General features: G+C 41.5%; 1 protein-coding gene across 5 annotated transcripts in view; it reads left to right on the top strand.

The window, feature by feature from the left end:
* HTR2C (5-hydroxytryptamine receptor 2C) overlaps positions 1-12,860 on the top strand; it is a 216,570-nt gene that overhangs the window by 192,572 nt on the left and 11,138 nt on the right. For 4 of the 5 annotated variants that reach the window (XM_005527466.3, XM_088062777.1, XM_088062778.1 and 1 more), the window contains exon 4: positions 8,843-9,043. The exons of the other annotated variant lie outside the window; for it this stretch is intronic. In XM_005527466.3, coding sequence (XP_005527523.1) covers positions 8,843-9,043 — 201 coding nt within the window. The remainder of the gene's footprint in view (positions 1-8,842; positions 9,044-12,860) is intronic. 5 annotated transcript variants of the gene reach the window in all.

Here is a 12,860-nt window from a genome sequence, read left to right as displayed (position 1 = left end):
GATCCTTCATTGTGCTGCCTTTTAATTGGGGCAGGTTGCACATGGACAGATTTCTATGCTGAGTCGGTACAGCGATCAACAAACTCCTAGAGAAGTGACACTTGCTCATGTGCTCACACACTTCCTTGGAATTACTGCACATGGAACAGTGTTCAGTAGCAAATTATTCCCTCGAGAGAGTCCCTGTGCTGAGCTCCAGCCTGATGTTTCTGCTGTACTGGAAAGTGTCTGTTCCCAGTCAGGAGAGGTCTGGGCACAGGGGCAGAAACGCTTTGCAAGTGGGAGGTGTGCACCTAAGGTGTGCAGTGGCAGCAGGACAGTACGTGGCACTAAGGATGAGCAGCAGAATTTCTAGGCTTCTTAGCAACCCCCAAATAATTGCTGTTGATAGTGGCTGCTGTGGAGCACTCTCAGACTGGCATTCCTACCTGTATAATCACATAGAATCAGAGGTGCCCATCGCCTTGGAGGAAGCTAAACAGGGAATGTGCTTTGCAAATCCTAAGAAATACCAAGAATGAAAATTATTATCTCTAAACATGACCAAAATATGGCTTCTTTCCTTTGGTTGAAGTGGTTTCTTGCCAGTATCAGTATCACCAACTGCTTGTACTGGCTTTTGATCTTGTCAGACAACAAATGGTGCCTCACACTGGCATGAAGTGCAGCCAGAGCATTAACCCACTGTCCCTAATGGGAAAGCTGATTCACTGAACTCCTTCAACATCCCTAAATTCCCCAAAGCTCTTGAGTGTGGGTTACACTCTGCTTTGGCACAGGACAGATGCAGGGCTGCACTGAATAGGGGCCAAAACAAGGATCACATCCTGGGCACATCAAGCAGCATGCAGCAAGAGGGAGGCAAAAGCAATGACACTTTTCAAACAGCAGATCTCATATCATGCTCACAGCATATCCCAAGACAGGGAAAAAATACTGAGTGGACATGCCAGGCATAGCAGACCAAACATCTGCATCTGTGTGCTCAAAGCCAACACTGCTGGTTTGCAGAACATGGTTTACAGTGAGTATGCAAATTATTATCAAATTTGTCATCTTCCTGGAAGATTTATTAAAAATGTTGGCTAGTTAAAGATGACAGATCTGTGTTCTCTGAATAAGGAACCCTTTATATCCAAAGAATATTTTATCTCTTACTGATATCAGGTATTTTATCACAATTTGGAGGCCAATTTGTCCAGCTGCATTGTCAGGAGGGAGCCCGAGCTGAGAAAGAGGATTAATCCCATGTAGGCTCCCAGGCAGCTGTCAGCATAGCACAGACATCTGAATTGCCACTGAGTTATGCTGAAAGAAAACCAAATACCCAGAAAAAAAAATCCTCTTTATGGTTTTGTGTCCTCTCACTAGCCCTAGAGCCAGTCCTAGGATCAAGGCATAGTCTAAACTTGATTTGGTATTAGGAACTCTGAGCTCAAGCAGATGGCTTCGCTGTTGCAGCTAAGGTAACTCCTCAGCAGTCAGCTGTAATTGAATAATGCCACATCATTTTCAGTTCTGAGCTTTAGTTTCCTCAAATGATCTGCAGGCTTTGGCAGCTATTTCTTGTGATAATGGATCTTCCTCAATTTCATCAAAACTGGGGAAAAAACACCTGTTACTAACATGTGTTTGTGCACTTTGTTATGAGACAGATTATTTGAAAATCCTTATATTCTCATGTTTAAAAGGTATTTGTGTGAGGTCCTTGTTTGCTTGTGGGCTTACTTTCCAGTGTGGTGTCCTTTCAACTGTTGCTTTTTTAGGTGTTTAAATAACAGGTGAAGGCTGATGTGTGACCTGCGTGAAGGAAATTGAAGGAGACGACGCTGTCCTGATGCTGTGCTGACATACAGAACATCAGCAAATAGAAAATGTTTACTGCTATGAATATTTTATTAAACAGTAGTTGCATTTAGATAAATTATTATGAAGATCATGTAGCTCAGAAGTGTGCAAAGAGATCATAACTCTCTTGGAGTTAAAATGCTGGAAGGAACCCTTTATATGAACTTGCTGAAACAATTCAATTTATTGTACCATTGGTCTGTTAACTGTCCATATCACTCAATGCAAAAATTCCAGATGCCACTACAGATGCTTAAACTGAGCAGAGAACAGCATTGAGCCTAGAAATGTTTCCTCCGGCTTCAAACACAATTTTAGTCTCCACCAATAAATGAAAAAATCAATATAATACATGGATTTATGGAATGAGAAATCATACCAGAATAATTTTATATTTCCATAAGAGAAGAGATGCTGGCATTCGGATGAAAACAACATTCACTAGATTTGCTTCTTAGCAAACATCCCATTTTATTAACAGGGTTGTTTTAAGTATAGTATATGGAAAGCTGGCTCCTTGCATTTAAAATATTACTTAAATGGTATTCAAGCAACCTTTCCCTAGCTCAGATAATTATATCTGTTCTAGCTTTAATTTTCCCTCTTTCTTACATGTCCTGTCAAGACTGAAAGTCATTGCAAGTACTGGATAGAAAGGAAAATCTAACAGTTAAAATTCTCATAACAGCATAGTGAGTGCAATTGTTTAATTTGCAATAGAATACAGTCACATCAATTAATCACTGTAACTTGTCAAACAAGAACCAAAATATCTTTGGAGGCACGTTCAGCTCCTCTGGAGTTTCCCTCAGTGGTGGGGGGTTTCCAAAGGAGACCACGCTGCTCCATGCCCATTTCCTGCTGCTCCCTGCCTGGGGGCTGCTTCTGCCATGCTGACAGCTCCAGGAGTGGAAAAACAAATAGCTCAGAGGAAAACTGAAGCTCAGGAACAGTGTCACAGCCCAGCTGGATGTGATCAGTGGCACAGATCCAAATAAATCCTTTGTGTGGTGTTGCACTATGGCAAAGCAGTGCCTTCTACTCACAGATGTTCCAATCAAGAGTAGGGTGCCAGCAGTGATCTCTCCAACGCTGTGCCTGGACACAGGATCACCTGTTTTTCTTGCTTGGTGGTCTCCTCCATTCCCTTGGCCATCACATCACCTGAGAGCCCATCCTCTGCTCAGCACCTCTTGGGACACTGAAGCCTTTTTGAACTTGCAGCACTGAAGAACACAGTCCTCCTAAAAGTCACCATCATCCTTTGTGTGTAGATTGTGTGCTTGGCTGTGGTAGAACATGTGCTAGTTAAGGGATCCAGATAGCCTTTTCTTCCTCTAGAAAAATGCAGACTAGAAACTTAAACATAATTTCTCATGTAACTTGGTACCCAGGAGTTCAATATATTGGAAAAACATTAAATTCCACTCTATTGATGATAAAATCAAAAAGAGTGCAGCCCTTGAGCTGTTTCTTTAGCCAGGAGGCTGCATGTCCCTGAGCCCCTCTGTGGACATGCTGGTAAACACTGATGACTGTGGGGAATCAAGCAAGATGTTCTGCACTTCTTGGGCACGATGGAGATTTTCAGCACCCTTGGGTGTGTGACGCTCAGAGTGATATGGATGTCTCTGAGTCATTTGTCTATGTCAATCTGAGGAAAACAAACTAGCAGAAAAGAGATAACGTAGCTTTACACTTCCTGATGTGGTATTTCAGACTCAGAAATGCTTTACTTCCTAGATAAGAGAGAGAAGAGAATAATTTAAACTCTTTCCTTCCCTTGGGAATAATGCAATGCAATAATGTTAAAACTGTATGTAATTGCTTTCTATTTTTGAAAAGCCTGTGGCAGCTATGAAACTTTAAAGTGAACACTGGAAAGTCTGGTGTGTACAAAATTCTTCAGTTGCATCAGTGGTGCAGTGGGGGTAAAAAGCAGTGGGAGAGTGTAGGCTTTATTCTACAAACCACAACAGTGGGTTTCCCTGGAATGTGTGAAAGAACGTTCAAAAGCTGCAGAACCCATCAGAAGGTGACAGGTTTGGGGGATGTTCTGGGTTGCTGTCTCTATTGTCACAGCAAAGTCACAGCAAGGAAACCCAAGTGAGCCCTGTCATTGCATAGGGCACTCTGCTCATTTTGGAATTCCCAGGGAGTTATCTGAGGTGTCTCCTGGATCTGTTCCACTGACCATTCCAAGAGTCAGGGCACTGGGTTAGTGTATGGCCAGAACCAGATCTGTGCCAGCTACAGGATGATCAAAAGGTGCTTCAAACACACATGGTGTGGCCATTTTAACTGCTGGGAAATTGTGCTTTGAGCTGGGATTTATTAAAACTCCTGCCTTTTTTTTTTCGTTCAATTCATTAAAGTACTTAAAAGTTAATTGTAAATATCAGAAGCCTAAAATGAGAAATATTACATGTATTTTAGTTTTTAGCCAACCCAATGAACAATGTTAAAAGAGGCTTTTGAACACATAAACATCTTTAGTACTTATTTTGCACCTGTTAGCTGTTTCTTTTATATAAATAATATATATAATGTGCATAGATGTACATATATATATGTCAAATGTCATAATGAGACAAAATATACCTTTTTTCTTCCTGTGTCATTTTGAAGGATGGTTTTTATCCTTTTATTCATCCCAATAGATACAAGGCACTGGTTAACACAACAATGTGTGCTGAAACCTTTTCCAAATTCCTGTTCATGGCTGGAAAAGAAATTATTAATGCAGATTGTTGTGAGTTCTCATGAAAGAGTCTTGAAGAAAAAAAGATGAATTTTACATAATTCTTCACTTTATTGTTGTGAAAACAGGTATTTTGTTGCTGTTACTCCACATTTTTCCTAGGTGTTATACTAGATTTTCCCAGGAGATAGCCTGAGCAGATTGCATTGTAGAAGTACTGAATATGTACAAGAAACAGACATATTTTTATTTTTTTTTTCTGTACAACCATTCTCCTATGATCTGGAGTAATTCTCTTTTACCATTTGACATCATTAATTTTGCTTCCATTTGCTGTGGTTTGGATTATTCAGTCACCATCTTCTACAGGAGCTGGTAATTCTGACTGTCATGCACTGAACAGTACAATGCCCATAACCATGCTAATAAGCAAAACTTTTTTTTTACCCATATGCATAAAGCCTCTGACAAAAGTGACTCAGTTTCATAGCTGCCATCTTTCTTGATGGAAAACAGAAAAAATGTAAGGAGCTTTTATCTGACAGCAAAGTAACTACACACAGAGATGGTCTGTGACTTTGCCAAAATGCCTTTGAGTTTCTTTATTTTTCTGCCAACAGTTTGTGCTCATCTCAGCTGTTCAGTGACACACAGGAATTGTGGCTTGCTTTTTCTTCCTGGGGCAGGAGATGAAATCACACCTGGGGACCATGACTCCTGGTTAAATATGAGTGTTTGTCCCATGTGTCCTGTGAGGAACCACATCAACCACTGATGCCATGAGATGCTATTCAGTCCTAGAGGCTGAAGCAATATTCTGCAGAAGTTTCCTTCCTGTAAGGATTTTTTCCATTCTGGTTTTATTCTGACCGGAGCCAGAAGTTAACTTTGATCTCAGAGTAATATCACTGCAATACTTTTCTCTGTGAATTTGGCCAGTGTAAACTTCTACCACCCACAAAATATCTGGAGGCAAAAAAAATCTGTGGTTTGAATACATGCTGGGTAAAGAAATACCAGCTTTTGTTCTGATCTGCTGCATTTATTTAATTCCCTTCAGCACTCTCCTATCTGGTCTACCTGCCAGTGTATTAAATATATGATTCTAAGGGCTCAGATTAATTCAAGGTACAAAAATCAGTGTTTTGTACAAAAAATTTGGTTTTTTGCTTATGCAGGTATTTAGCACTGTTTCATTCTTGGAGCCAAATTTGGACTGAGATGAATGTTTTCCATTGGAAATGCAATTACTACATCTTAGAGGTGCTGGGGTCCAAGAATTCATTTCACTCAGTCATCTGCTCTTCTAAATATAGGGTAATTGCTATTCTTTGTAAATGAAATAAGAGAAAAAAGAACAAGTTAGAGAAATGTTACCCACTGTAATTAGAGTGTTTCTGAGGATAAAATTGTTTCAAAGGTATAACATCGTTAACAGATTCTTTTTTTTAATCCTTGTTTGCATCTTGGCACAGTCACAGGGCACATTTCCTATGTTTTGTACATTTATTCAAAACAGAATTAGAATAAAGCTGTTTTTCTTTTTTTACAAATTACTGGCTCTGTAGGCTGTGTAGGTGTTTTTCAAAGGCACACACCATGCTTACTTAAAAATAATTACATTTTGAGATAGAACATATATTATGCCCTTCCTGTCGAGCTACAGTGATGTGTACAAGCTGCCATTCTACAAATTTCCAGAGTGACATTTTGTTATTGCAGATCATTTTAGGAAACTTCCTGAGAAAGTAAAATGTCTACTTGTACAACTGGCTGTTCAGCTAGAAGCGTAATGGAGTGCCCTGGGACAGGAGAGACTAACAGGATTTGGCATTAGGAGAGCTCTCATCCCACCTTTATCTTCAAAAACATCCTGCCAGTTTGTCTGGGCAGTGGTTCTGGGCAGCATGGCTCGGATGTGTTGGTGTCTGTGGTTCCTGCAGTGCCAGGGCTGACAGCAGGTGATGTCTCCTGTCCTCACACACTTTTGCTGCTGGTAGGTTTTTGGTTGTGATGCTGTGCTAGTTCACTCCAATGGCAGAAGTTGTTCCAGGGGGAATCAGTCACTGGAAGTGTTTGGGTAGCTTGAAGGAAGAAGTGAGAGAGGTTATTCGTCATTCAACAATACTGAAAAGGTGGTTGCTGTAGAAACCTCTTCCAGGTCTAGCAAATGTCAGGCATCAGACTGTACCCACTGCAGCACCATGATCAGACTGGAGAGGCTCCCACGCACAGGAAGCCTCTTTTTCTGGAGACACTGGAGGTTTCCTGGCCACCTGCCTGATGTGGGGAGCAGCCATCAATGTCACTGTTCCCCTCTGCAGAGGCTGCTGCACAGTCGTGATCGCGCTGCACAAGCTCCCAGGGACCGCTTCCTCCATCAAGGCACACTCAGGGCCTTTGTGCTCATGGCTCATCAGCACAAAGCTGGCTCTGGCAACTCAAAGTAGTGAGGGATAAAGCGTGCTGAATGTGTTTTAGTGTGGGCTGGCAGTGAAAGCCTGGGCTGTACAGGGAGCACGGCTACCACTTGTGGGATTTCTGTCTTGTTCTTCCCCAGAGCATTCACTGAGGCATCGTTAAACACCCAGCAAATCCAAGGTGTGCTTAGCTGCAACCTGAGCTCACTTGCAGGTTGATGGCAATGATGTCCTCAGCTACTGCAAAGTGTGAAGGTGAGCAGGAGGCAGAGAGTTTGATTGTAGTGTTATAAAGGGGCTGAGTCATATTTAATTAAGCTCTATTCATTTGTACAGCAGAACTGCTGTAAAGTAAAGATGCTCCAGCCACAAAGTGCTTTACTTAGTTCCCTTTGACAGGGATCTCTTAAATGCTTGCTGCTGTGGATTTCAGTCCACTCACAGTCCATTTAATAGCCGTGATGCAAACTCCCTGAAATGAGTGGCTTATCTCCCCAGAGCTGAGGTCTGGCTGTGTGGGTTTGGTGAGTACTTAGCACTTCATCTGCTTGTTTCACACTGGTAAAATGAACTAATGTGTCCATTTCGTTCCACTGTGCTCTTTGTGAAAGGTTCCTGGGCTTCTCTGGGACATTTCATAATAATTTACTCTGGTTCAGTTAACCTCAGGTTTCTGCATGAAGGTATCCTGGGTCTCTCTTGGCTGGGTAATTTGTTTCAAACTATGATTTCTGAGACTAATGTTTCATCCTTTCCATTTGAGATCAGTTGGGATGGAGCTGCACCATTCTTAATATAACATTGATTCTGCAGTGATGATTCTGATCCTTGGGGTAAACTTCAAGATTGCTTTAGATATCCACTAAATAGTCTGAATAAAGACACAAGAATATCTCATTATTCAACTATTATGAAGTCTCTCATGTTTTCAGCTGCTGTAGATACTCTTGTTTTGATAAGAAGCCTAGAGCTTGGCAGGATGTGTTATTGATCTCATACAATCCATTCTGAGCACTGATGTGGGGGTATCATTCACGAATCAATTTTCTCTGAGCTTTGATTTAAATATCATTTAAATATCAATAAAGACCCTTGAGGATTTTTCGGGGTCACTTTTATTCTCAAGCTGTACTTCACCACTGAGTAAACAGTTTAATAAGTGCAGGCACCCAAATGAGCTGCGTGCCAGCTGCTGTCAGATGTGGCTATCCAGTCTGTTCTGTTTGCTGACATAGTTCCTGCAAAGAATAACATCCCACTCTGTCTACCTTCAAAACAGTTTTTGAATTGCGGCCACTCAGTCCCAGCAGCTCTGTAAGGAGGCAAGTATTCCTTTGATATCAAGGCACACTGCCTGGGGAGAAAAGGTGAGGTAGTGTCATTTAGCTATGTGTTAGACTGTGCACAAAAAACTGTCTGCTGCCTTTCTCCTCAGCAGACAGAAACTGAGACGGACATGTCAAGGGAGTTTTAGAAAGGATCTGAAGTTAATGCCACAAAGTGCCTTGCAATCCATGAAAAAAATGCGATGAGCAAGTTATGAAGGAATGTAATATTTGATTTTGTAAAGATATGGAAGAAAGGTTAAGAGTGGGAAACTGCTAAAATGGTCACTTGCAGGCACTGCCCTTCAGTTACTGGTCATGGAATCCAGGAGTGTGGGAACTGGCTCTGGGGTTCTGGGAGTGTCCAGAGCCAGGAACTGCCCGCAGAGAAGTCCCATGAGAGGTTTCTTCTCCACTCCTCATGCATATGCCCTTACTGGTGTCACAGAGCTAAAATATCCCAATGGTTTCTCAGAAATGATGGCCTACCTTCCCAAATTATTTCCTTTCCTTTTTTTCCTTTCATTTCTTTTCTCTCTATGTTTCAGATTATGCTTGGCCTTTGCCTAAACAGTTGTGCCCTATATGGATTTCCCTAGATGTGCTCTTTTCAACTGCATCTATCATGCATCTCTGTGCCATCTCTCTTGATCGGTACGTAGCAATTCGCAATCCCATTGAGCACAGCCGCTTCAATTCCCGCACCAAGGCCATTATGAAAATTGCTGCAGTTTGGACCATATCCATAGGTAAGCAACGTGGCTCACGGTCTTGACTGTGTCTGAATGAATAATAGCGTTACTCCAATTTTCATTTAGGATATTTTTATTTTTTTTAAGAGGATACTCAAATTAATTTACCTGGCCTGCATGCCTGAGCAGAATAACTGGAAATGGAAGCCTTTCCTTGCAGCTGGTCGCAGACCAGAGTGAGCAGTCATTTTTCAGAGCACCAGCCCTCTCCACGCCGGAGCACTGCTGCCGTGTCCCTATCAATAGCTGATAACAACAGTGACACGGACAAGTGGTGCTGTAAAACTGCTGTGCAAACAAAGCAGAGAACAGCATTAGCAGAGCTCGGCCAGCACAAACCTGCACTGCGGGCACTGCAGTTAAACTCCCTCGAGTCCTGGTAATGGGTTAAGTGCAGCAGCACACAGTTGAAGGCTATCAGTGAGGTATTTACTGCTCCTGCTCAGGTTATATAGCCTGAACCGCTCTCTGCCACAGCTGGATTGCTGCTAGTACTGAGCTAGCAAGTTTGAAGTCTTAGTAAATGAGGAGTAGGCATAGCAGAAGACACATTTGTATTACTTTGATAAAACGCAATATATAAAGCAGCAGTAAATAAGAAGAAAGCACAAAATGATAGCAAGATGACTCTAATACTGAGAATTATGTGAAGAAAAAGATTTTCTTTTGTAGAACTCTGTAAATGTGATTTTTTTTTTTTTTTAAGAGACATTTGAGGCAGGGGCAGAATTGTATGATCATTTCCATCTGTTGTATTGCCTTTTATTCTTGATTAAAATGCAGTCTTACAGGGATTTAACATTTAATTTATATTTTATAAAGTGGTTTTTGCTTTCAGTGCTGTACTGCAAGGAAAAGCATGTTCCAGGTATTTGAATTTCTCTTGAGTTTTTGGCTGCTTCAGAAGTGGAATATGATTCTGGATGTCTCGGTGCTACAGGGACTGATTTTGAAAACGCTTGCCTTGGGAAAAGGCTATGGGAAAAAAACAAAAAAAGATAAATTAGGGGAAATATACTTTCTCTCCTCGTGAGCATAGTAAGAATATCTATTAAAGCAAATTTTCATGTGTCACAGGCCTACTACATTTCTCCTAGGTAATAGTGAAAAATAGTGAATAAAACAGTTAAATTTGATTTGGTTTAATCAATTAATTTAATATTTTTAAAAATTATATTACTATTATTTTAAACTCTCTATGGTCTCTATTTGACATGGGAAAGAAAGCTGCTGAATTCAGTACATAAACAGTCACATGAGGACAAGTTCATGTGGGCTCTATTTGCAGAGGCAGCTCAGAATCAGCACAGAATTTGTGTTCCACATTGTACTGGAATGCGGATGGAGAACTGACAGACAGCACCCCCCTCGCCCCCCAGCTGAGATGTATAAATCACATTGCAAAACCTGGGCAATAAAACTGTTCTGCTTCCAGTTTTGGAGCTAACTAGCAGATCTCTGCCTGTGCTGCCTTAGATGTTGCAGACATATCCTTAGAAATTTTGGCTAGTGCTGAAGGTGGCTGCCTCCACTAGTGCCTTGAGGATCAAGCTGTGGTTTGGACTCTGGGTCCAAGGGATAAAGTAAGTACTTCATGCATGGTTCACTGATTCAGCAGACTGGTGAGAATATCTGGTGCCTGACCAAACAGATGTAAAGACACAGGCCTGTCTCTTCATGGAGCTGTTTGGTGAGGATTGGGCTCATGATGACGGAAAATAAGCAGATTGTGACCTCTGCTGTACCCCAAGGAGAGAGGTACCCAAGCCAGAACAGGTGAGGTGACTCTGTGCTGCTGTACAGTGCAAACACCTCACCCCTACCCAGCTGCCTCAGGAGATGTTTAACCACTCTGCACTTACGATATCAAACAGGTGAAATAACGAAGCTTGAAAGACACTTAAAAGGAGATGGAACGGCACATTTCCACCAGGCACGTGGTTTGTCAGCCCTCCATTAGGCAGTGGATGCTGCAGCTGTTCCCCAGCATCCCAAAGTCTTTAGGAAGAAGTTGTGAACAGTTGCTCTGTGGGATGTCTGCAGTGCACAGCACTGTCCTGGGCAGCACTTCCCTCCCCAGGCTGGACGGGACACAGGGTGCAGCTGTACCTGCGTGCCCTCCTGTGTCAGGATCACAGCTCGGATGGTGTGCAGCACATCTGGGCTTTGTTTATGTTCTGTTTGCTCTCTTTGATGCAGCTACTGATGACCCAGAAGAGTCTTTGCTTGCATCCCTTTTTTTGAAGATACAGGCAAGATCAATACTCCCCATACAGGCTGTTCAGGGCACTGAAATGCTGTTGGATTTCCACCCTCCCCAGTGCATGTGATAGGGCTTACCATTTCACTCAGGCTTTCTGCAGTAGGCTGCATTAATGGAGAAAGAAAAGTACTCTTGATATGTGTCTAGCTCATTTTAGCATAACTATTTGTACTTCATAAATGAATTTAGAAATGTGGCAGACATGGGAATAAACCGAGCATGGAACGAAAGAGAACTCACTCAAATTGTATTGTTGCTGTTTTCTGGCTCTTAACCACCTTACCTGTCACTTGGAAAGGCCTGGTGAAACCCTATGCTAATTTCAAGGGGATGAAATAGGTTAAATTAATTCATCCTCAATTTGGTGTTTATCATGAAAGAATTTGTGTATTTCTGTTTGTGACTAAGTATCAAATTCAGAGCAGCACTTAAGTGCAGGCTAGTCAGCTTGCATTTCCTAAATCTTGCTACAGATGAAGAGACTTTTAAATGCATTCATGCAAAGAATCCTGAATTCAGTTTCTGAATTAGAATTCAAAATAAGAAGTAAAAAGCATGTAATTTATCTTAATTCAGTAGCTTTTGCATTCCATTTTTCTGAAATGTTAATGCTGACAGCAAAATATAAAAAAGGTTCTTTGCTCATTGAGCTACAAATTTGTCAAGTTGCACAAGCCTAAACTTATGATTAGATTTTAAAGTAGGGGAACATAACAAAGTCCTCCTGTCTTGACAATTTCTTTGTGAATAAGTCTTTTCCAAAGTCCTCTTTGTTCCAAATTAAAGTACATCATAGGCATCTGTCCTTTGCTTTAGCAAACACAACTTGAGCAAGACTTTTGTCTTCAGCTAGAGAAAAAGTGGCTGCTGTGAAGGGCTGGGCTTGTAAAAATTAGTTTTGTGATAGATAGCACTGTGCTGAGGCTGAAAATAAAAACACAACAGAAAAACAGGCAACAGAAATATCCTCTCAATTGAAAATGAAAGTCAATTTTAGGTGTGAGCCTGCTGGCAGAATCTTAGTATTGTTTCAAGATTTCCTACTTTGTGTTGTTTCGAAGTTTTCACCAGCAGCTTGGGGACTTGACATCTGACAGCCCCCTGTGCCCTGCTGTGAGGAAGGTAGCCTTGTGCCACTCTGGCAGTGAGTGAGTGCTAAGGAACCAGTCAAACCCTGGGTGCACACTGGGTCATACAGGAGAAAGTGTTAACTGGGTGATACTAAAATAAACAAAATATCCCTTTGAAAATCAGAATGAAAGCAGTTCATTGATGTGGAGGTACACACACATTGCTTCTGATGTGAAAATAACTGAAACATTTTTGATTCTGAAGTTCCTTATGACCCAGATATATGCCTGGAAGGGCTTTTCCTCTGCTTCCTGGAGTGTTCAAGGTTTGGTCATTTGCTATAGAGTGCTGAAATTACACATGCTACCAATTTTCCAGCTCACAGTTTTACATCCTCAGAAGCAGTGTAAATTAAATTTAGTTCATAGGTGACTGAGATAAGGCCATCCTTTAAATTTTGCTCTGTGTGTCAGTGCCATA

The sequence above is a fragment of the Pseudopodoces humilis genome, chromosome 15, assembly GCF_049639895.1.
Source record: "Pseudopodoces humilis isolate 2021_Gansu_Grassland_sample_001 chromosome 15, ASM4963989v1, whole genome shotgun sequence".
Lineage (NCBI taxonomy): Eukaryota > Metazoa > Chordata > Aves > Passeriformes > Paridae > Pseudopodoces > Pseudopodoces humilis.
The sequence above is the reverse complement of the archived record's forward strand: the minus strand, read 5'-3'. Positions and strand labels throughout refer to the sequence as shown.